At 34.9% G+C, this 25423-nt stretch overlaps 4 protein-coding genes across 6 annotated transcripts; 2 read left to right on the forward strand and 2 right to left on the reverse strand.

The window, feature by feature from the left end:
- Window positions 1-407: 407 nt before the first annotated feature.
- Window positions 408-3876, reverse strand: LOC125208284 (disease resistance protein RGA2-like). Its single transcript, XM_089063927.1, has one exon. It carries the CDS (start codon window positions 3797-3799, stop codon window positions 509-511), a length of 3291 nt encoding a protein of 1096 aa, XP_088920053.1. The 5' UTR covers window positions 3800-3876; the 3' UTR covers window positions 408-508.
- Window positions 3877-4554: 678 nt separating this feature from the next.
- On the reverse strand, window positions 4555-10550 carry LOC125201552 (BAG-associated GRAM protein 1). 2 transcript variants are annotated; one of them, XM_048099719.2, is made up of 18 exons: window positions 10092-10550; window positions 9206-9253; window positions 8964-9061; window positions 8685-8760; window positions 8308-8436; window positions 8139-8185; window positions 7531-7651; window positions 7264-7380; window positions 7057-7086; window positions 6778-6877; window positions 6472-6578; window positions 5948-6091; window positions 5738-5842; window positions 5396-5542; window positions 5266-5319; window positions 5076-5139; window positions 4871-4932; window positions 4555-4779 (listed from the first exon to the last, which is right to left on the reverse strand). In XM_048099719.2, the coding sequence occupies exons 1-18, from the start codon at window positions 10287-10289 to the stop codon at window positions 4660-4662; spliced, it is 1767 nt and encodes a 588-aa protein (XP_047955676.2). In that variant the 5' UTR covers window positions 10290-10550; the 3' UTR covers window positions 4555-4659. The 2 variants fall into 2 exon arrangements, with proteins under 2 accessions (XP_047955676.2, XP_047955684.2); XM_048099727.2 differs by having other exon boundaries at window positions 8685-8776; window positions 10092-10182.
- A 4977-nt stretch (window positions 10551-15527) lies between these two features.
- LOC125202180 (Serine/Threonine-kinase) lies at window positions 15528-17330 on the forward strand. The gene is made up of 2 exons (XM_048100541.2): window positions 15528-15699; window positions 16557-17330. The coding sequence occupies exons 1-2, from the start codon at window positions 15668-15670 to the stop codon at window positions 17107-17109; spliced, it is 585 nt and encodes a 194-aa protein (XP_047956498.2). The 5' UTR covers window positions 15528-15667; the 3' UTR covers window positions 17110-17330.
- Window positions 17331-20136: 2806 nt separating this feature from the next.
- Window positions 20137-23295, forward strand: LOC125204597 (protein IQ-DOMAIN 13-like). Of its 2 annotated transcripts, none has more exons than XM_048103306.2 (6): window positions 20137-20572; window positions 20985-21085; window positions 21369-21782; window positions 21868-22098; window positions 22188-22319; window positions 22532-23295. In XM_048103306.2, the coding sequence occupies exons 2-6, from the start codon at window positions 21008-21010 to the stop codon at window positions 23138-23140; spliced, it is 1464 nt and encodes a 487-aa protein (XP_047959263.2). In that variant the 5' UTR covers window positions 20137-20572; window positions 20985-21007; the 3' UTR covers window positions 23141-23295. The 2 variants fall into 2 exon arrangements, with proteins under 2 accessions (XP_047959263.2, XP_047959255.2); XM_048103298.2 differs by having other exon boundaries at window positions 20138-20469.
- The last annotated feature ends 2128 nt before the right edge of the window (window positions 23296-25423 follow it).

Genomic DNA, 25423 nt, shown 5'->3' on the forward strand with positions numbered 1-25423 from the left:
TGTACGGGAAGGGGCAATCACGGAATCATGATTTTATATTTAGAAGTATGATAAATAATTATAGCTTCAAAATCTGGTCAATCTTCTTTGCTCTCTTTAAGTAATGTAGATGTTTTTTTAATTAATGTAAGTGTTTTTTAAAAATTTATTATATTTTATATATTATATGTTACTATTTATTATTTAAAAACAAAGAAGATAAAATTAAAATGTATCACGAATTTAAAGCTCTTTATAAGAGTAATTAAATGCTAGTGTACATGCTTATGGGTTTGGGCACACTATAAGAGATCTTGTGTTGGATTCTCTTCGTTTTGTAATGAAATTGTTCAATATTGCTCGTGCATATAATTATTTGCTAGACATGAAAGTAGGATAATCCAACTGAACAAAATCTACTACTAACATTATGAACAAGGGCCTTTTGCTATGCCTAATCTATGACAGCATGCAATGTAGATTTATTGTCTGAAAAACATGATTCTTACATCAACAACAACAACAACATTCAAATGTAGAGGTCATCAACGTAGATGGTGAGATTAGGATGGTCGCGCCACTCCGGATCAATACTTAGCTCAGCGCAATCTTTAATCACTACCTGATTTAACCAAGTGAGGCGCCTCAACGCATTCACAGAGGGCAGGTGTCTCAACTTGTTGCAACCAAGTAGACATAACTCGAACAAAGAAGAGAGGCTCTCAAACCATTGTGGCAATTCTTCCAACCCTACACTCTTCAACTCCAACCTTTGAATAACAGTAAGATGTTGAATTGATTGAGGCAGCCACTCCCAATCTTCCACCCCTCTTAGTATTAACTCATAAAGTGAGTTGCAACAACCTTGCAAGATCCCATCCACAGCATGTTGAATGGGACCACTATTCTCCCTTGACCACTCCACACTCACATCTATGTTTAACTTCTCCAAGCTGCCTAAACCCCACCTCTCAACGCTACCGGTAGCCTTAAAATTAGGGACGCCAACGATTCTCAATCTTTTCAGACGAGATGATTTGGCGAGGCAGTCAATCAGCACTGGTAGATTCTCAAGGCTCCTTAGTCCCTCCAAGTCTAGAGTCACGATTGTTGGCGCCCACGTCTCCAGCATCTGACGCGGAAATTCCACCAGCTCTTCGCATCCTATGATACGCACCCAACTGAGGGCTCCTTGGAATTGTCCTGCCACGACACTTGGATTACCAATCGACTTCAGCTTTGGACAATCAACGATGATCAACTCCTCCAGAGATTCGAGTGTGTTTAATCCATCTGGTAATTCTCTCAACACAGAGCACTTCTTGATCCTGAATTTTGAGAGATTGTGATTGTTATGGAATAGATCTTCACTTAGACATTCCAATGCCTCAAGCTTTTCTATTCCGAGGGACTTTAAATTTTTACCAAATGAGGAATTTATGAGCCTCACCTTCTTCAATTCCCACAAAGTAAGAGATTCAAGATTATCCAAGTGCTCCATCGCGGGGATTTCCTCAATCTCTGAGCATCTATAGAGTCTTATCTCAATCACATTGTCAAGTGGTACCCAAGAGCCTTGAAGCCCATCGCACACAGCCATCTTCTCAGTCCATGTTGGAAATTTTTGGCCTTTGAATCCATAAATCTTGAACTTCTTCAGATTTGCATGAGGTTGGAGGCCTTCCAAAACACTTTCATCATTTCTTTCATCTTCTCTGCCATCGCTCCATTCAAACACCAACTCAAACAAGTTTGGCTTCTGAAATATATTTGCTTCCAGAGCCTCTTCTTTGTCACGCACCCTTTCAAGATGCTGAATCCCTAGTCTTCCTTTGAGATTCTTCAAACTTCCGAGTTCTTCAATTCGATAGCCCTTCTCTTCGCCCACTGTGAAGTAAGGTAGTCTTTGGAGACTAGTTAATCTCCCAATCTCCGCAGGCAACTCTGCATCCTGCCTGATATAAAGATGCCTCAAGTTAATCAAGTACTTTAACGTATTCGGGAGTTTCCACGATTCTGTTCTTAAAGTTTGCAAGTGATGGAATTCACCAATCCAATCCGGCAACTTTCCTGTATATGAAATATTAAGATTTCTCAAATGTATCAACTCTCTAATTGAATTGGGAAGCTCTTTATAATCACCACTCGTAAGTGTTAGATTATGCAAACATTTGAAGTCCGAGAACACGGTACCAGATGTTCCGCCTCTTAAGAATAATGTACGCACATGCTTGGCCACTTCTTTTGGAATAGGAATTGACTCTTTTTCCAGAAACATGTATCGAACTATGGTGCTGCTATTCGCATTACTAGATAAAACAGAAGATGCAAGATCATGCACAAGATCGTGCATGACAAAACGTTCCACATATCCATAATCATCTTTGGTTGCAACTTGCAATAAAGACATCTGTAGAAGCACATTATAAAACATGTTGCCCACAGATTCCATATCATTGATTTCGCTTTGCTGAAGAAACCCTTCTGCCATCCATAGTTCGATCAGCTCTTGCTTCATACCAATGTAACCTTTGGGGAAAATCGAACAATACGCGAAGCACTTCTTGAGTGATGATGAAGACAAATGATCATAGCTGAATTTCAATATTTTTGAAATATTTTCACCTCCTTCGCCATCTGAAAGCCAATTTTCAGCGATAAAGTGCCACTCTTCTTCTGACTTGTAGCGAAGCACACCTCCGACTATATTGGCAGCTAAGGGCAAACCCCGACATCTTTCTGCAATCTTTCTTCCAATAGTCACAACTCTTGATGGAACTTCTCCATTACCATCAAAAGCTTTCGCTTTGATTATGGACCAACAATCATCGTCTGATAAGCCACTCAAAGCATATTCAAGTGAGTTCACAATTGAAGCAACCTTTTGACTCCGGGTACTGATGATAATGCCATTTCCTTTGGTAGCAGTAACTCCTGAAATGGAATTTATAAAATCTTCCCACTTTGGAACATCTTCATTCCATACATCATCAAGAACAAGAAGATAAGTTTTAGACTTGAGAACTTCTTGAAGCCTTTTCAAGATAACTTCCTTGATCTCAACTCTATGACCAGTATTTGAAGTCAACGTTGAATAGATTTTGTTGAAAAGAGTGATTGGATCAAAAGTTTGAGAAACATGAACCCAAATAAGTGATCCAAATCGAGCCTTCACCCTTTCATGATTAAAGACTTTCCTAGCCAACGTAGTCTTCCCCATACCCCCCATTCCAACAAGAGCAACCATGGAAAAGATCCGATCTTGGTGGATCGGGATGAGCATGTCAACTAGTTTAGGCACATCATCATCTCTTCCAATAAAGATCGGATCAAGACTCAATGAATCAGTCTCAAAGGAAACAACAGCAACAACATCAGGTGCATTCACAATCATGCTTTGAAGGCCAAGATCTGTTGCTCTTTTGTTCATAGACTCAAATTCCGCGTTGATTTGTTTGATTGTATAAGCCATATTATGCCGACGTGAAATGCGACTAAAGGAAGAGAAGCATGATAGTACCTTATCCTTGGCTGTAGGTGTCTTCATCTTCTTCACTTTTTTGCTGAGAAGATGATAGCTGAGTTCGTCCAAGACATTATCAGCATCGAAAGCCAGAGCTTCGAGCTCCCTCAGCCAGATCTTGACAGAGTCTTGAATGATGAATTTCTTCTGTGCATCACTCAAGTAGGCCATGATCATGATCAAAGTCCTCTGCAGCTTTTGCGCGTCTTCATCGAGACCTTGAAGTAGAGAGTACTCTTCCCTTAAAACGTTGATCAGGTTTTGGATAAGAATTTCGATGGCAGCACCTCCATCCATGGTTTTTGACAGAAGAAGTTTCAAATTTTTTTCCTTCGAAGATGAATGCTTGTAATTCTTAACTTGTGGATGGCTATTCAAACACTCTACCTATTATAATATTATACTCACCCACCATATTCTTTTAATTAATCAAGTGAGCCACTAGTTTTGACTGAAATTATGGTTAATCACTAAATAATACTTCAACATCCACTACTCTACTACCAATAGTTTTAATAGGGAATATGTGTATTTTAATGAAAATTTAGCAAGTTAGAGAAAAAAAAGTGATCGAAATATTGTAGTTGTCACTAATGATTTTATTTTCAAGGTATCATTCCTATGAATGTATAATTCCATACTCAATTCTTTCAAACTCCTTTCTCAACCTTTTTGATTATTTTGTACTTGTTTTTCAGTTTATAATATATTAGCATCCTATCATCTTATCTTTGTGGGAAAAGAGTTGATCTGATTGATTAGTAGCAAGTTTTGTGAGATATAATGGATTGCTTAAATCTCTCTAGATATTGTTTTCTTTTGAGTTCAAATTTTAGTTTGTCTTCAATTTCGCCCCGTTCGTGTTATGTTGTGTTCGATAACCGTCTAAACGTCCCTACTCGAACCATCTGCACTTCCCTAACATTGCCAAGTTCAGACATTTATGGAACCAAATCTTGATTACCATATGATTAAAAGAGGGTACCATAAGCAAAAAGAAAAGATGATACAAATTCTTTAGCAAAAAAAAGATAAATATAAATTATAAGTGGTTATAAGCTTAAATATTTTTCTCATTATAAATATTACTCCTATACAAACAAATTTTAACCTATTGATTACAATTCTCCTTTCACTACTCTATTTGTACCACAATTTTATCTACTTTCTTGAACAACAGCCGGAGTTGATGGTGTAGTTTCCGTCTTGCTAGACGAAGTCTTCGACTGAATATATGAACGCGCTACATCCAGCATCATATCCACCTCTTTCTTGTACTGCACAGATATGAAGCACTTCAGAAGTGATCTAACTATGACTTAAAACTCAACGGATACCAGAGTAAACGACGGATGATCAAAACCATACCTCGTTAATAGCGCCTGATTTGATCTTGGATTGCATCACACACCATTTCTTGAAATGAGCACCTAGAAAGGCATCACGTGTTATAACATTACATGAGTTGCGTAAATTAACTTAGGCGATCTAAATAGTTCGAGATTAAAAGAACGCAACAGAGTCCATATTTCAAATCTAGGCCAGAATGAATCAACACAAAGTGGGCACTTACCAACTCTAATATTAATGGTGCATGAAGACTCGGAATTAGACTCTAACGTCCATCTACAGTGAATCTGAAGCAAAAGACGGGCAATCAGAATAAGAACAGAAAAGAGTAAGGGGTAACTTTTGGCATCATCACAATATTTCTTCGTTTATCTCTTTCTTGAAATGCAAAACCAGCAACTGATAGAGCTTACCTCAAAGTATGACCCAAATGGTACGTCATGCGCCTGTTGAACGGTCTCAAACACCTGAATACAAAATATAACGATATTAATGCCAACAAATTACTCAATCACTATGTCATTTTGAGATATGAGTCTGCACCAGTATTTTCTTGTCTGCAGATAAAACAGCATGTTGCCATTCCGTCATTGCTGTATCTGGTGGACACATCGGACTATTGCACACAGATCTAAACGTAATTTCTCTGACTTGACCGTCATATTCGTCAGCAGAATGCCACTGACCCATCTGAACGAAGCATAACAGGTAGCTCAAGACAATAATACCCAGAAGTAACATTTCGGAATGAACGGAAACAGTACTGAAATCGGGAGATTTATTTTTAATGCAATACTATTGCACGATTTGTGGTAGAGATTCATTCATAAAAAGTGCTATGTGGGCCAATGAGAATAAGCAAAGCCTAGGGTATGAGTTACTTACAACAAGGTTAGAATCCTTTCGGATAGTACGATACTCATTTGTATAGGTTGAATCATCATCTAACAAAAGCTTGAAAAAATTTTCTGCGGTGCAGGGGAACACATCCTGCAATTTGATACAGAGAAGTGAGGATACAGAATAAATGTGCATCCTGTAAAACATGTAGAGATTTGAAAGATAAAAAAGAGAACCGAAGTGTTAAAAAACTACATTGTAAATTTCGGAAAGCACTTCCTCCTTGATGAATGGCTGTGACTTTTCAGTCTTCGCCACACTCTGCTCGGAAATCTTAGATTGCCTATTGCTGCCTTTGATAGAGCTGCTATGTGCACGCAATGCAGACTGTTCCTTTTCCTGTGTACACAAAGACCAAATAGAGTTACAAAATCTGTTTGCATAAACACCAGATGCTTGGCTTCGGAGCGAAGAGGATTCTTTTTCAGTTCCTAGGTCAGGACTCTGGATTTGAAAAGCATATTTCATAAGCACAATGGGTGACAGGTGGGTATTATATATTTCTGTAACTATCGAAGCCAAATGGCTATCATGTTCTGTTGTCAAGCAATACAGTTCTGATGCATAAGGGCTTTCGGATATATCAAGAAAGACTGTTGAGATAAGAGGCTGATTGTTGACACATTAACACTTTTCTGAGCAAAAGTTCTAATACAACAACTTTTACTTCTCCAACATCTGCAATATACACGGAAATGTAGCAGAGCTTGAGATTGAACCTTCTTCTCAGCTTCTAGCATGTCATGATAGTTCTTTACTGCACGCTGTAATCCTCTCAATGCATGATTTCTGTTCCAGAAAGATGCAAATTTGTATCTAACTCTACCTGAAAGAAGAGTGGATCACATGCAGATATGAGCTTCAGGAGAGACATTAATTTCTTTCCATACGAGTATGGCATGTATGGGAAGATTATAAGTTTTATTATGGAGATAAAAGGGAAATGGTCTTTGATCTTCTCAAACACTAGACGTGGTAAAAGATACTAGGTACTTAGATGATCAGATAGGAAGAATAACACTAACCATCAGGATTTCCTAAAGGAGGGACACCATGCCCCCCAGCACCCATCCGAAGAATTATTGTAATAGCTGGATTTATAAATGCATGCTGGCTCCTCTTTATCTGAGATGGAAAACAAACCAAATGGATCCATTCAGTCATACTACGGACTTCAGTTTGTTGCATTTTAGATTTTATGGGACTAAAATTAAACTCAATTCTATGGGGCTAGAAGAGAACCATCATTAGAGAGAGAAAAGAAAATGAAGATAAGTCAGTAAGGAAGATAAAGGGCATTGTACCTCATCTATGTCTCCGAAAGGTACCATTACCTAAGAAAACACAAAAACAATCATCAAGCAACAAGGCATGAAGATAGATTAACATAAAACTTTTCTGTGACCAGAGTTAAAAGTACACCCACAGGCACATTTCCAAGGAGATGCCCTGCCTCACAAACAAACTGTTTTACAGACAAAATTCTATGCATCTAAACAAGAGAAATTAACCTTCATTTGTTTGGAGAAAACATTTGAATGGAAGCAGATGTGCCATGCTGATACATACATCCGACCATGATATAAGAATGATCTCTCAAGTGCACAAGAATAGCTATGTTCCACAATCTGACAAATAGCATAACTGATTTCAGCCACTAAAATTTTCTCTACTTGTCCAAAAATATTCAAGCTCTTAAACGCTCAAAACAAAAGGAGAGAAGGCATCAATAAGAATATCTTAGATCTAATCATGGCTGTCATATGCAGGAACAATACCTCATCAGGGAGAAGATTAAAAATTGTTTGCAGTGGTCCAGGTTTTTGATGAACAACTGTAGGCCCTTGCTTATCCAAAGGCCTTCTTCGAGGATTAGTACCAGCATAGCCATTCAAAACCCTGCCACGGAGTAAATCAAACAATTTCAGGTACCTTAATTAAGGAAATAATTAACAGATAACTTTGTAGGGCAGGAGGATTAGGGTTTCCAAAAGTGTGAGTGTGACATTTAAAGTTAAAACCTTCAGAAGCAAGCAATAAGCAAGCAATGCAAGTTTTCAGATCATTAATGAGAAGAAAATAAAGAGCCTTGGTAAGAAAATTAGTGATATGGATATGCAGGACAATAAGGTGTTAGCTAAATTCAACATCAAGTCAAGATTATGACAGAATTCAAAACATGTTTTCAATAGAAAATAAAGGAAATTTGCATCTGCAATCTTCAAAAATATTGTAAACTCGAATCTAGAGGAAGCAAATCTAGCTTCATGAAGACAATCACAAAGAGAGCACAACCTTCACATTAACAACAATGCTGCATATACTCAGCAGAATGAGACAATGTGCCAAAACTAGAAAGGAGAGGGTATTGTGCAAAAAACCATACCTGGAAGAATTCATCTGGAGTTTGAGGGTTTTGATATGTAGGCAGACCTGAGAAGCAAACAAAAAACCTTTTCAATATCAGCAGCAGATAAAAAAACCCCACTAAACTTGCAAAGAAAGATGTCTTAAAGGCTAAACCACCCGAAAGAATATCCATAGCAACTTATTACCTGCCCAGATGGACTGTCCAATGTATACCATACAGCACCAGTTTGACCTTCCTGTTCAACTCGGATTATTACCTTTCCAAGAACTGCACTTTTCCAAATTATATCCCAATCATAAATCGTCACATTTATCTGCCAATGGATTATATAAAAGAATTAGTACCACCAAGAGTAACCAAAAAGAAAAGAAACAGCCAATGTTACATGTTGTGACAATACAAAACAAGGAGTACTTATTTTATGTTTCAAGGTTCATAAGATAACAAATGTTTGACAAACCAAAGAAGACAAGAGTAGCATAAGTAACATTTGTTAGCGCACTATGATTTCTGATAAAAAGCTGGACTTCTACAATCCAAGTTGCTACAGGAAACAAATACCTCAACAGGAAGCTCATCAACAGAAAAATTGAACTCCTCCCCCCACATGGGATTTCTTGAGCCAGGAACCATAGAGCTGAAAAGAACACGAACTGAAATCTTATAAATACTTATCTTAGACATTTCTCATAAACTATAAAAACCCTGATCATTGCTGATCTCTACAGAATATCACATTTCTCCATAAATAAATAAAGACGTGGGAACAGGATACCAAAATTTGTCCTGTCCAATAAACAGGATGCTAAAGGTGCAAATTAAGATCAACTATGAAATCACCTGAAGCGCTTTTCCGACCCACAAGTAATAATTGCATAGGGATCTGATGTGCCATTTAAATTTGCCCCAATCAGATTCTTGGCTGCTAACAGCTCTACCTGAAAAGAATGGCGTCCTATAATATGGTAACAAAGTTCAAGAACATGATTGGTGTATTTACAGTTCAGTCCAGAAGAATGAAGAACTGCTTACATAATACTAGCAACTAAAACAGACACCACTGAGACTACAATAAAAGGTACCTTAATCAAGTATGCTGAGTTAGCTTGAGAATCCCCTTTAAACAGCATCTATAAAAGAAGTGAAGAACTGCATGTCAAGCGACTGGGAAAATACTTCAAGAATACATAATATACGAAATAAAAGAATATAGCAAAAAGAATACACGAAGGTCCAAGTAACCAAGCAAACAACAATCACATCTATGAGAACTCCAAAGTGTCAAAACTTCCATTCAATACCCAAAAACAGGAACATCACTTACTAGCCAGGGTCCAATTTCCAACTATACAAACAACGTTTCTTCCGAATTACTTTCAATGATCTTAAATCTACGCTACGACACTAAAAAGTGTAAGAAACAAGTATAGTGTCAATTTCTACTATAAAAATGATGAGTCCAAATTTTCAACACTGCCATCCCTGAATTCATTCAAATCAACAAGTTAACCAATGAAGATCACAAGAACTCTTCATCACGAAAGTGACTCGCATTAGTCAACTGACATATCCAACTATCAGAAATGAGTAACATAAGTCCAGGAATGGCTATAACAAAGCACCAAATTCCATTCCAATCATAAGTAACTTACAGCAACAGCTTCTGAAAATGATCAACCGAGTTCAAAAGCAGAAGCGTACAACAACATCCAATCAACGCAATGCAATACACGCAATTCGGTCAATTAATCACAGTTAGAAACAAGGAAACCACACAAAATTGCATCTAAAATGAGCATAATTTCCACAAATTCACCAGTTCAATAATCAAACAACCATTTCCGCTCCATTAAATCACACCAAAAATCAATCAATCGCAATTCCACAAATTCGTCAACCAATCCCCAAATAAACCGAAAATCACACTGAAAAACAAATCCAATTCGGCACAATAAACGCAGTAATGACCTTTTCCCTATCCTCAATCATATCCGCGCCGCCTCCGGAGCCTTCCACGAATCCCCGATCATCGCCGCCGTCAGCGCCGGCGGAGAAGAACCAATACGCCACCACAACAAACGCCGCCGCCGCCACCGTGACCTGCACCTCCCACCACGACGGCAGCAGAAACTCCATCGCCGTCTCCACCACCATCGTCGCCCCCATGAATTCGCCCCCTATTTCAACGGCGTGAGGGAAAAAAAGCAGCAGAATCGAAGGATTCCGATGCGGGAATCGAAACACGCAGTGGCACGCTCAGTGCGTGTGATTTGCGTGCATGATATATAGAGACGGAGGTTGTGTACGTATAGTCAGAGAGAAACAGTCAACGAATTGAGGGAGAAAACGAGGCAACGGAGAAACTGCTAAACTATTGGGTAAAATTTTGGAATTTGGATGATTAATTAGTTTCTAAATCGGCAGCCATGAATGGTCTCTATTCAAGTTTTTTCTTTAAAAAAAAACATAGTGGTAATAAACAGTAGGGTGAAAAAATTGATTAATAAAATAAAATATTGGCCGATAGACTGAAAAGAAAATTGTGAATGGACTAACGATTCATGTGAGAGTGACGAATTAATGTGGATTGTGTTGTTATCGTGTGAAGATGATGATGACCTAATCTGATAAGGTCAATCTAGAATAGGAATCTGAATGTGAAACATAGTACTTGTTACATTTAAAATTGGGCATGACTTGCACATGACACGTTTTTATTCGTGCTGCCACGATATCAACATGGTTATGACACGAATTTGACGACTACATGAAGCGGTTTAGGCGTGGTGTTACAAAGATATGGCCCGATGACGTAGTAATGGTGGTAATGGCATGAGAGGGGAGTGAAGGCGCGGTACAATAACATATCTATGAATTGATAATTGTGGATTGAACGAGTCAATAAATTTGCTAGTAATGTTTTGTTTGTTATATCGTGTTTTAGAATCATTTTTTTAATATACATATTAATGAATGAATATTTAGTGAGTTAATTTAATATATATTGTTAAATAAGTAGATAATTGAAAAGTTCTAACTCGAATATAGAGATAAAATGTACTTCAAAAACTTTGTTTGTGTTCGAATAAGTTGAAATTTGAAAAAAGGAAGTGACTTAATCCAAAAATATCATGATTAATCGGATCGATCCGATAAGGAACGTGCACATAAGTTTTGACACTAACTCATTAATTTTGTACATGTTCGTGTTATGTAAAAAAGTATCAATATTGGGTTAAAAAAGGTGAATTGTATAATAAGATGAGAAATAAATTGGTAGTGTTGGATGAATATGGAAAAAGGGATCTTTTAGTCGTTCGTTTCTATGAAATCATTGTAAATTTTCCCATGATATCGAAGACTACAAATGTATGATCATTATTTTTTCGATTTTGCTAAGTTTTGACCGATTAAATATCATATTACAAGAAATTAAGTGGATGGTGGAAAGGATCAATTTCCAGTACTCAAACGGCAATATGAAAATTCAATGTTGATTGGAGAGAAAGAATATTATTCTCTTACGAAAAAATAAAAAAAAAGTTGGCTACCTTACTAATAAGAAGGAATTCAAAGTCAATCAATAAAATTTAAATTAGTGGTCCTAATAACAATTTTCCATCGATCTTATCTTTGAGTTTGTCACGTAACTAGAGCCTTAATTATTATAGTAGGTAATTATGAGATTACTCATTTTTTAATTATGATTTTTAGTAGTCCACCTATAGTGTTTAACTAGAGCCTAGTAATTCATATTTATAATTTATTAGTTATTCTGAAAGTATAAAATTTATTAATAATTTATTAATATATATTGAGAATTGATCAGTTATAATTAAAATTAAAACTTTTGAAAATCAGTCAATTATAGTAGTATAAATATAAGATTGAATGAAAGTAGTCAATTAAATATGTGATGGGCTAATGACTAGATTCGAGAAGGCCCAATTATCTATGTAGGCCCATTTAGATGAAAAGTTTAGATGCTAAACTCCTTTCCTTCAATTCAAAATTTGAAAAGGCATTTCTCAAATCTTAAACTTTAGTATGGTATATCTTTGGCATTGATTTTATTCTCAAAAAAATATTTCCTTTCTAATATTTCTAGGCTTACCATATGTGAAATATATTTATTTGAATAATTATATATACTGCATTTAATAGTGTACAATAAAAATTATTAGATCATATTAGAATATTTACTAGTTAATAAAAGTGTGTTCTCACTAGTCCTGTAAATTCACCCGAAAATTTGGGTACCCGAATCCAAAATTTCAAAAATATCATACCCAATGCCTGACTCGTATGTGAATTTGGGTACCCTAATACCTGGTGCGGGTACCCGAACCTAACTAATCGGGCACCCATAAACCCGAAATTAGTATTTCAAATTTATTTTTTATACTATAAATTATATTGTGATAAGAATAGAAATGATTAAAATAACACAATAATATTATTTATTGACTATTATTAAAAGTCTAAACTTCAATTCTAATGCTTTAGCTTTCTCTAGATTATGACAAATAGACACTACTTAATTTTAAAATAAAGAAATTTTTGGCATAAATCTACATGTGATTAAATAAATTTACTCTTACCCTACGGGTCATAGGCCCTATACTAAATAAAAATATTTATCACAAAAACATAATTAATCTGGTTTAATCGGGTATTAGTCAGGTACCCTAATACCGGTTTCGGGTATCCTAAACCCGAAAAATCCTAACATTAACTACCCAAACCCGTACCCGTACCCGAACCCATAATTTTGGGTTTCGGGTACCCAAAACCCGAAAACCGTCGGGTTATTGGGTCGGGATCGGTATACACGAAACCCGCAAACTAAATTTTCCGGCCTAGTTCTCACACATCTATACTTACATTTTTATGTTAAATACACTCTTTAGGCGATTTTTATGGTCTCCACGAATGTGTAATTTCAATAAGTCACTCCACTTTAATTTCACCTAAAATGTCTTCGAATTAAACACAAAAAAAATAAAGTTAGCATCATTGTGAGCATCACGCACTTTTAATCAATAGTCCATATTTAATACTATTACTACTTATTTATTTAATTTGTTTATGTTGAGTACACATGCTTTTTTTACCCAAAAACTTTATTATTTTGGAAAATATAAGTGACGGTAACCCTTCAAAACAGGAAGTTTGGCATGTAATAATCATACCATTTTAGGTTTTATGTAACTGTTTTTGGGATCATTTATTGTACACCACTAACAAACTACAATCATTATGCCTTCCATTAGCAATAAATTCAATATATAATACAGAAATTAACCGATCGAGTTGAATATATATATAGCCATGTCTCTCCAATTTGGGCACTTATTTCGATTTGTTTGTTTCAATTATTGTGGTTTAATTGGTTGATATACATAATGGTTGAGACATTAGATTGTTTAGAGATGATATGTCTTGCTTAAATAGAAACGTCGTTATTTGCATTAAGTTTTCTTGCATCATAATTAAAATTTTCAAGTTTATTATGCATCTCACACACGTATCTTATTAAGAGCGTTTGAATTGGTGGAAAATGAAACAAAATAAAAATATAACAATATTTTATACTAAAGAGAGAACTGAAACCACGGTATAAGTTTATAGGTCATTTCGTCAATTAATTATAGGACAAAATCCTATGGTTCTATCATGGTTTCAAAACGGATCGCTGTCTGTGGACTATATTCATGGGTGGTTCTATGTGAGGCTTTGGAGGGTCATTTGCCCTACTTCAAATTTTCCAATCCATGTATTTTTATTATTTTAAAATTTATTTCTTTTAATCTTCTATTAATGCCCCTCCTCAAATTCATGACATTCCTCCATATGTAAATTTGCTCCCCTCTTTACAAATTCCTAGCTCCGCCAATTACTATATTTAATTAAAAATGAAAACATATTGGCCCAATAGTATATCTAAGATTTAAATTTGGGTAAATTCAATAGAGAGTTCTTCCAACCTGATAAAAATACTCAAACCCCTCCAAAATTCATGTTTAAGGGTTTAAAAATGGGTATTAAATAAAACAAAAATAAAAATATAACTATTTCCCAGGTTTTCACTAACTCACAACCTACAATAACCAATACATATGATCTAATTCCACCTCGATTTTATTATTTATTAGGCTATTAAATATGTCAAGTAATTACTCGATGGTGAAACGCATTTTGAGTTGGTGAAATGTAGATAAAAACTAAGGGAAACAACCACTTCTTATAAGAGTTATACACGCTTAAATAAACTCCTACTACTCAATTTAATTGCATTAACTAATGAGGCATGAAATACAAAGAACAATTTAACTTGGTTAATTGGATTTATAATTAAAAATAGCAAGGAAGGCAGGCAGATCCCAAGTAAAATACAAATTAAATATGAATATTTTTATTCTTTCCAACTCGTTTCGATCATTTTGTAGCAGCCTTTTATGACACACATGTATTTAAGTGCTCCAATGTTCATAATCATGACATTATAAGATGTTTATAATCATTGCAACTATGCTAATACTTTTTATTTTCATTATTTTGAGTTTTGAAGAAGTCCATCACGTGGATCTTCTTCTAAAGTTGAAACCCATTTTGTCGTCACTCTGTATAAATACTAATATGAGTAGTACTATTTATCCTACAAGAAAATGTAAATTAATTAATATAACTCGATGGTTTACTCAATTTATACGAGTAGCATAACTTAGTAAAACAATATGTCACCCTAATTATATAAGTATGGTTACAGTCTCTTTATTGAAAAGAAAATATAAGTATCTATAATATGATTCTTTTTTTGTGTTGAATTACACATTTAACTATGTAAATGGACTAGGAGGATTGACCTCGATCATCAATTAATACTTTTATTGAGAAAAAAAGTTAAATTGATTTAGTAAAGTAAATAAAACAATGAAATGATATACTCCCTCTAGTCCGTATTAAATGTCTCATATTTCCATATTTGGACGGTCCCCAATAAATATTTCATTCACTTTTACCATTTTTAATAATGGACTCTACATTCCATTAACTCAATTCCCTTCACATTTTATTATAAAATCAATATATAGAAGTAGGACTCATATTCCACTAACTTTTTCTATCCACTTTTCTTTACAAAGTCAAACAATTTCTTAACATTCGCACCGGTCAAATATGGGACATTTAATGGGGACAGGAGGAGTACTAATTTAGATGGTGGTTAGTAATTAGAGTGGAAAAGCATAGGTATTACTTTAGGTTTGAAATTTGAATATGATTGTGTTGTTTGTTGATTCAATCAGTTGGAAACATATTCTGGCAAAGCAAAAGCAAAGCAACTGGCTAGTAAAGTAAGGTTATAAAAAACATAAAAGATAGTCCCTTGCCAACCAATCTCTCAGTCATAAAGCTTTTGATCAATTCACTCTCCATTCTTATTATCTCTCTCCTTTTCTATCTCCCCTTATCTTTCTCTCTCTCTTTCTACAACAAATGACCATCTCAAGTCTCTCTCACACTCACTACCATCTCCTTTGTTCATGCAAGATCCCAAGAACTCTCACACAATTAGGTACTATTCTCTCTCCTCTCTCTCTCTCTACACACACTTGCTAGTGAATAGTGAAAATTGATGAGTGCTACTACTTGAGCATGTTGTGGAGCTAATCTTGGTTAAAGGGTTTAATTAGCTAGTGGTATAATTTGTGCTTACATATTACTCCTGTAAATGAAATTGATTCCCATGGAAAGCTATATAGAACTGAGTATTCCATCTACTTAAGTTTTAAAATTAGAGGAAAAAATCTTGATTTTGAATTTCCTTTATTTACCAACTTTTTATTATATTGATGATCACTTGAATTCTGAACTTGTTATTTGATTAGATGTGACTTTTTCATCATTTGTACTAAAATGTTATGCAAGTGATTGAGTAATATAAATATATGCAGTGCAGAAAAAATTAAGTCATACGGTTAAAGTCTATTTTTTTATATATATGAGCTCGAATTATATTAATTTAGTTCACAGAAAGTTTTTATTTTAATTGATTTTGATTATGATGCTATTCAAATTTAATACACTACCACAAAAGAAAGAAATGGAGGCTAGCTGAAATTAGAGCATAAAATTTATGGGCCTTTGAAAATAATAATGGGCCTCGAAATGGGCCTTCAAAAACGATGGAACATTAATTTCAAATCTCTAGCTACCAAAAAAATCTTGCCCCATGTCCAAAATATTGAAATTAATAGTACTATATACATACTCAATAAAACATAATCCTTATATAAACTATATATACATTTAATTTTATTGCATTTCATGTCACATCTTACACCACCATATGCAAATTTCTATTCACAACTAGTATCAATAATCAATAAATTACATAATTCTAATCATGATAATATATTTGTCACATTGTAGGAAGCCTTGGTACCAAAGAGCAATAGAGATGGCAACATTATGGAAACCCTTCCCAAAACCCCCCAAAAATCCCACAAAAGACCACGATTTTTTATGGAAATCAATCTCCAAAACCAACGACATCACCACAGCCTCAACAAACGCCACAAAGAGGCTCAGAAAATGCAAATCCCTAAGGGTGGCAACCTCCTTCACCCGAGTTTGCCTATGCGCCCCGATCTCCTCCTACACCGAGGTTTTCCAAGTCGACGTCCCCCCTCGAAGGAGCTATAGCTACCCGCGATCGAAGCCTCCGGGCGCCTCCCCTCCCGAGATGACCCGTAGCGCGAGAATGAGCGTCGAGGGGAGGAAGATCTTCCGCGGGAAGTCCCTAAACGACGACGTTTTGATGAGGAGGTTCGTTGTGGAGGAGGAGGAGGCCATGATGAAGGTTAGGAAGAGAAATGAGATGGAGATTATTAGGAGGAGGAGTTGTTTGAGGAGGAAGAAGATTGGGCCTAGTCCTTTGAGTAGAATGGCTCTGGCTGAGGAGGAGGAGGATGAGGAGTGTTAGGTTTAATTTTTTCTCGTTTTACGAGGCAAGGTGTTCTGTTGTAGTATCACGTGTCGTGTTTTATTGTTATATAGGAATTCACGTTTTTATGTTGTTGACTGTTGACTTATTCATGTGTTGTATCCAGTGTCAGCATAACTGAAATAAATGCATGACGTGTATCGATGAAGTGAAACGTAAAAAGAGTGAAAATGTATGATCACTTGAATTTTATTTCATTAGTTTCACGTCAAAGATTTAGAATATGATATCATTTTTGTATAGAAATAAATTGTACAAAGAGAATTAGGTGAGTAACAACATTAACAGATATAAAAGTGACCACACTATATAAATTTATATTATTAGACTTTAGCTTATACGCCAACCTAAGTCAGAAAAATAAACATATATTGCACATCGTTATATTTAATAGTGGTAGGTTATATATATGATTAAACTATCAATATCAGCTTGATAATATATTTTTTTTGTTAGAATATTTAAGAATGATAGTTATCATTAAATAAACCATCAGTGTCATTTTGATACTACATTATTTTCAGCATTGTCTACATGAATTTGATTGCCTTAATTACTTTTAATTGTTGTCGAATATAATATAAATATATATACTGGTAACTCAAGTTACAATTTAAAGCAACCAGTCAATACTTCAGCCCAATTATTTTTGGAACTTTCTTCGTACTTTCCAATTTCCATACTGAAAGTATGACATTATTTATCAAGAAAAAAAATCATTAAAAAGTTTTTTTGCAGAAAAAATGAAGCAATCATGAGTATACATGCGGTAAATACCATCCTTTTGTGCCAATTGAATTTGAATTTTTGGAAATTAAAATTTCGATCATTTTGAAAAAAATGTACATATGTATTTTGTGTCTGGGCTATTTAAGGAAAACAAATAGCAAAATATAATACTCAAAGAAAGAGAAAACGTGAATGATTTTGGTGACTTATGATAAAAGGGTAACAATGAAAGAGCCAACTCTATGAAATCTATGGCATGCTGACTTGTATGGGAAACTCTGCTTAATAAGTGGACCACCTACTTAGACATGAATTAAATGAAATTGACAATTTTTGTGACCTATGACACTTCATTTTCTTAAAGATTATAAATATAATCTTAATGTATATATAGGTAATTCAAAGAAATAATGTTATAAAAAACGTGAAGATATAAATACCAATAAAATTATTAATATAATCATAGGTTTCTAAGCAAAAAAAACGTGACTAAAGCACATTCCTAATGAAGCTAGTAAACACCTGTAAAATGGAAAAGTTTTGTGATTTATAAGACCTATATTTACAAGATTTAAATACAAATAAAATTACTTTTATGCAATTGTTATAGTCCTATATTTTTATATAAATATAATCTTTCTCAACATACAATCTTTTTGACGATGAAGGACAACTTAATTCGTTGTCACGCATACAACTTTCATAAAGGTGTCCATGTTTTAGAGTCCCCTCCTTTGGGTCTTAGCATTTGGTTGATGCATGATAGAGATTAGGTGTTTCTTACGTTCGCTAGTTTGTAATCGGGCTCTGCCCGCTTTTTTTTTTTTTTTTTTTTTTTTTTAAAAAAAAAAAAAACCTTTTTTTTGGACAATAGATCAGGATTCGGCAATGATATAAATGATAAATTATTAAGAAAAAAAAAGCCCATCTCTCAACCCAAATGATTCAGTCTAACCGCTAATTATTTCAATTAGGTATTAATGATAAGACTTGTCAATTCGTAACCTCCATATTTGAATGGTTGTTAAGAGTGTCCCCATATTTTATACTCCACATATTACATCACAAACAATAGTACTATTTATATAATCCAATATATACGATATTATTCAAAGTTTCATTTTATAATTTTAATGAAAATAGTTCTCTAAATATTTTAATAGACAAACATCTTTTTATTGAGTAGTGTTTTTTATTTCTGGATATTAGTTAGTGAAAATTCACAAAATATAAGTCTGCGTACATTATCAATCTGCAGTTCAATTTTTACAGACACAATAATTAGGAATGTGCTAAAAAAGTTAAGAAAATAAAATTTGAAAAGTATTTTGGTACTCAATTTAAACAGTGAAAAATAAAACTTTATATTTCCTCAATTTCCCCACCCAAACTAAAGCTTTGTTTGCCTCAAAAGAAATTAAATTAATCTATACTTTCTTATCCTACTAACTTTTCTCTCCATGACCCAATTACTATTCAAAGCTTATTAATAAAGAAATGAACTCCTTTTTGCTTTTGTCAAAAGATGTTTAATTTACAATCAGATCTTTGATGCTCTATACATTTTATAATGAGAGAGATTTAATTAGTGGATGGTAGGATGGGTAATATTGCTTTACAAATAGTCTTGATATTAAAGAAAAGTTAGTTGAGTTGAAGGTGACCAACAAAGCCATTGAGTACAAAGGTGGCCAACCTCTTGCCTACTCTACTCCCTTCCCTCCCAACATATATTTATATATACATAAAATTACGGTAAATATCATATGTAAAAACAACCACGAGTATCACTCTCGTTTAAATAAAATAATAAATTAAAATTTAATTTTTATGTAAATTATAGAAATAATGATGTTAATAACAAAATTTAAGACATTAATTGCAAACTAAATGTATAAAAAAGCAAAATAGCCATGAACTAAACAAGAATAGTATTCACAAAAAATGCTCATATAAAAAATGATAATTTTAAAATAAGCATTCCCAAATTTTAAGACATTAATTGCAAACTAATGTTATATTTTTCCCATACTAACTCTTTGTACTACATGATAAATTGTTTGCTCAAAATTGTGTTTAATATTCATCAAAATGTATTTATTTAGTACTACTAGTACATAAGCTTTAAACCCATCCTTCTCAAAGGAAGAACATTCCAAAATGAATATTCAATTTTTCCAATTTCCTTTCATGATATACACTTTTTTCTATTTAGAGATACTAATATAAAAAGTGTATAGTAGTTTTTTTATTCTTGAAGATTACCACATGTTGGTCAGTTTTCTTGCAAGCAGAAAGTAAAAAATAAGCATATTTTACACCTTTCATCATCATCATGAATCATCATAAGAGAGAGAGAAAAGAAAAATAAACAAGCAAGAATCTAACCCCAAAGCTCATCATATTCAACAATCAACAACACACAGATACACACATTCTGAGGTGTAGAAAGTTGCAAAGAAGATTCTGAGAGAATAGGAAAGGAGAATGCTGTTTTTCTACACTAAGAAAGAGGATGTCTAGGGAGCTAGAGAGAGAAAGGTGCTCACATTCTTACAAGTGTATGATAAGAGGAGAAGGCTTCTCAAGGTTGGAGAATTAGTTTTTAAGGTAAAAAAATTTACCCTTTTTAATGAGATTGCAATTTCCATGCAGTTTACAACACATGATCTCTTGGGATTAGGCCTTTTTCTGTCTACAAAATCATGAAAATGTATGTCCCTTTTTTTCACTTTGATTTTTACTATATTTATCAAGATTCAATTTTTTTTTTACTATTAGTGGAGTTTTGATTTCTTGATTTTGTAATGCTTTCATGAATCAATTTTGTTAAAATTTTTTGGATCTATTCCTCTCTCTCTCTCTCTCAATAGTATGGTGTTGGGATTCCTCAAAATTGTACTCCTTTTAACTACAATTGGTTATGGATTTCTTGGCCTTTTTGTCCTGTTTTTTGCATTCATTCAAGCAGAGTACTCTGACAACGAGAGGCTCGAGCCAGACACGGGGTTCGTGTGAACAAAATCCTGTCTTTTGTTCACACCGATCCTCTATTTGGATGCTCAAAATTGAGCAAAATTGTATTGATGAATGTGGAAATGAATGTGATCTGTTTCTATGTTTAGGGTGAAACAGTAATGCTGAAAACATGGGAAAGAAGGGGAGTTGGTTTTCGACAATCAAGCGAGTTTTCGTGCACGAATCAAAGGACAAGCCTTCGTCCTATGTAAGAAGTGTTACATTTGAATTATGTGTGATTTCTTTAGTTTTAGTACACCATTCTTGTTTGAATATTTAGGAAGCATTGTATAATTACTCTGTTATTCTGTTTCTTAGCATTTCAAGATTGGACTATTGAGTTGAATGTGTGATTTTTGTTAGTGTTTTTATTCGAACATTGTTTTCTAGTTTGAATATTTAGAAATCACTGAAAATCACTAAAAAAAGCTTATATTTTGATTGAATTAGAACACCATCAATCATCAAGATTCTGTTTTTACCATTTGCAGGGATCAGACAAGAGAAGCAGCAAGGAGAAGAAGGCCGGTAAAGGGATTCTACAGCACGGTGAAACGAAATCTTTCCTTCCTCGATTCAGAGAGCCGAGCAGCATCGAGAAGATACTAGGGGAGGCGGATCATATGCTCGTGAGGCCTCCTCCGGCATCCTCAGCCGAGACGAGGCTCCCACAGGCCTCACTCTGGAGGCCGGCCTCTCCAACGACTGCCTCCCCTAATGTCGCCTCCCAAAGAGTTTCCTCTTCCAGGTTTACTCCCCCGACCGCCCTTCTCCCCCCGGCTCTGACTCCTCCTGAGGCGAGCCAGAGCCGGTGGGAAGTTAGGTACGTGCAGAGGCCGGAGTTGAGTCTGAGGAACCAACACCGGTCCGCAACTATGATCCAAGCTGCATTTAGAGGTTACTTGGTAAGAAATTGGTTATTTCTCGTATTTTGAGATGAGTTCTCGTGTTTGGTCTGTAACAGTTTCTCAATGCCATAATAAATTGTAGGCAAGGCGTAATTTCCGAGCACTGAGAGGCCTAGTGAGGCTTCAAGGAGTGGTGAGGAGCACGAATGCGCAGCGACAGACGATGAATGCCATGAAACAGATGCAGCTTCTTGTAAGAATCCAGACACAAATCCAGTCGAGGCGCGTGCAGATGCTCGAAAACCAGGCAATCCAGCATGACAACAAGGAAATGGAGAGTAACAACTTGAGCAGATGGGCCATGAGCCAATTGGTGAGCTTTTGCATCATTTTATGTCTAGTGTTTCTTGAAAATGTGCATCTTTTTATTTCGGGCTGAGATAAAATGTACCGTATTTTTAGCACGAAGGCGGTGATAGTGACGACTGGGATGATAGCATGCTAACAAAAGAGGAAATAGAAGAAAGGCTGAGGAAGAAATTTGAAGCAGTGATGAAAAGGGAGAGGGCCATGGCCTATGCATATTCTCACCAGGTAAAAATTAAGTAAAACCCCCTCGTTCGTTTAAGACTGATCGATGTTTTTAACTTTATGGGCCGATAAAAAATACGTAAAAAAATTGGAAAAATAAAAAAATTATACACAATTGTTAATCCATACATGTAAGTGTTAACAAACTTGATCTAACATAGTTACCAATACTAACTACCTCAATTCACAATTTGTTGCCATTTTCCCGTTGCCAGTCATGGAAGGCTCACCCAAGGTTGTCCCAGGGAGGAGCCCCAGACATCCGGTCGAACGGGCTCCCCTGGTGGTGGAACTGGCTAGATCGCCAGCTCCCGCCAGCGCCAGCCGCGACTAAAGATGTCGCGGTGACTCCCCCTAGGCCAGTCTCAGAGCACAGGACAAGGCCTAGGGTTAGGAGCAAGCGCGGGAATTTCCCACCAGACAGTCATGAGGTCGTCACTCCACTATCAACCAGGTCCACAAACCCTGCTCGGACTAAACCCTTCTTTCAAACACCGATGAAAACTCCACCACCGGCGACCTACGGTCCAAACTACATGACGCCAACCGCCTCGGCCAAGGCCAAGGCGAGGGCGAGCAGTACTCCGAAGGAGAGGGTTGTGGAAACCCCGGCCAACGAGTCAAAGAGGCGGTTCTCGTTCTCGTTGACCGCGAACATCGGCTCGTTCAAGTGGAACAGGGGATCGGCTAAAGACGGTGGCGCGGCCGCGCAAAGGGCGCCGGAGAAGCAGATTTCTTCGCATTTTAGGGGGGATTTGAGCGTGGATTCGACGGTGTCGATGCCGGCGGCGGTTGGGAGGAGGCCTTTCAATAGATTTGTGTGATGGTTTATGTAATTTTTTTTCTTTTATTTTTGGATTTGTTTGTGTATGTTGTGAGGGTGATTTGTTTTTATTTTTCATACTTGTTTGAGTGTGCATGCATGTGAGTATTGACACTTTACAACCATGTGAAATAATGGGGATATTTCAATTGTTAATTACTAGCATTGTTTGTGTTTATATATATATGATAGCTATTTATATAAGAACAAATATAATTGTATAAACATAACTTTGTTGGCTAATGCATAATTCTGTCACGAGAATCCAACCGCGTAGAGTTTTGACTTTTTAGTACTCCCTCCGTTCCATAATAGTGGGGGTATTTTTTTCGGCATGGGATTTAAAAAAAATTGTATTAAGTGAGTTAGGTAAAGGAAGAATAAAGTAGAAAATGAAAAAGGTACAGAGATTAAGAGAGAGTAAAGTAAGTGAGAAGAAATGTGTTCGGCTTTTACTAAAAAGGAAAATGATTCCACTACTATGGAACGTACCAAAATAGCAAAATGACTCTATTATTATAGAGCGGAGGAAGTATAAATAGAATCTTTGTTCTTTTGATATAGTACGAGATTAGTAAATAGTTTTTCTAATCCTACTTTTTAAATAGAATTTAAAATATTTCAAGTTTTTAAATAAGTGAAAAATTAAGATTAATTAATTTGATCAAATTAATAGTGTAAAAATTGTAAGTAATATACTCCCTCAGTCCCACAAAGATGTCATACTTGTGTATGATATAAAATTTTAGCAGGTTTTGTTTTGTGTGTTGAAATATAGTTTTTATATTAATGTGAAAGGGAAATTTAAAAAAAAATGAAAATATGACATATTTACTGAGATAAACTATAAAATAAAGTGATATTACATCTTTTATGAGATTGAGGGAATATATATATTATTGAGGTGACATATATTAAAATTATTTGATCAAATTAAATTTAATCAGAAAATTGATCAAACAGTTTTAAAATGAAATTTGAAAATTTAACAAGTGTTATGTCAATAATTTTAATTTGTAATTTGTGAATATTTGTATTTTTTATGTCTTTAATGATTAAATTAAAGACATAATTGTGCATAAATTCTCGTATTTTAAATGCATACTCCCTCCGTCCACAAAAAATAGAGTACAATTATCATTCTTCGTCGTCCATAAAAAATAGAGCACATTCATTTATGGAAACTTTTCAACAAATAATAACTCTACACATCATTCCACTAACATTAATTATCTCTCACTTACTTTTTCTCCTTCTCTCTTACTTTACCAATTCTACATTAAAACCCGTGCCATACACAAATTGCTCTATTTTTTGTGGACGGATGGAGTATATTTTTATGGATAGAGGGAAATATAAATAAATGGTGCAAATTAATGTTAGAGATTAGGGGTGTCAAAATGGATATCGGGAATTGGATACCCGATACCTGATTTTTCGAGTTTCGGGATCGGGTTCGGGTATAGGAATTTTGGATTATCGGGTAACGGATAACCCGATAGCCGATCGGGTATATCCAAATTACCCGAATTATCCAATTTTTTATATTTTATTTTTAATATTTAATAAATAATGTATTGATTCTATTATTTAAAAATTAAATAATTAAATGTACTCCCCAAATTCTCCACTCTTAAGTCATATTTTGGGTTAATGTATGAATTAAGATGTTTATTAGGGATGAATAAGGGGTGTTATAACTTATGAATTTTTTTTTTCTAAAAATTTGTAGTAGTTTTTTTCTTTTAAATTTAAACTACTTTAAGTTTGTATCGATATTCGAACTACAAGTTTGTATTTTTAAAGGTTGTAGCTTATTTTCTTAAAAATAAAAAATAAAAATCCAAAATCGGGATTGGATACCCGATTTTTCGGATTGGATACCCGAGTCGGGTATCCGGGAATCCGAAACCATTTTCGGATTGGATATCGGGTATTAAATTTTGAAAAATTAGAGATCGGGTATCCGAAATTTTCAGATCGGATATCTGCAGATCCCCAATTTGACAGACCTATTTGAGATCGTGAGGAGGAGCATGAGAGAGGACGTTGGTTTTGAAAATTGTGGTCTAAAATGTATAGAAAAAGAGAAGAATATAACGTGTCAAGAAGTTATGGCGTGGTGGGAGGCTCTCATTCAATGTCTAAGGTACCTCTAAGACTCTCTCCGGCCTAGAGGTGTTAGTGTAATAAATTGAGAGTATTAAATTATTCAATTAATTGAGAATTTTTTATGCATTTAATTTCTATATATGATGCATTGAAACCAAGCTTAAACCTCAAC

The sequence above is a fragment of the Salvia hispanica genome, chromosome 2, assembly GCF_029641045.1.
Source record: "Salvia hispanica isolate PSC_SH4W2 chromosome 2, Shi_PSC_v1, whole genome shotgun sequence".
Classification (NCBI taxonomy): Eukaryota; Viridiplantae; Streptophyta; class Magnoliopsida; order Lamiales; family Lamiaceae; genus Salvia; species Salvia hispanica.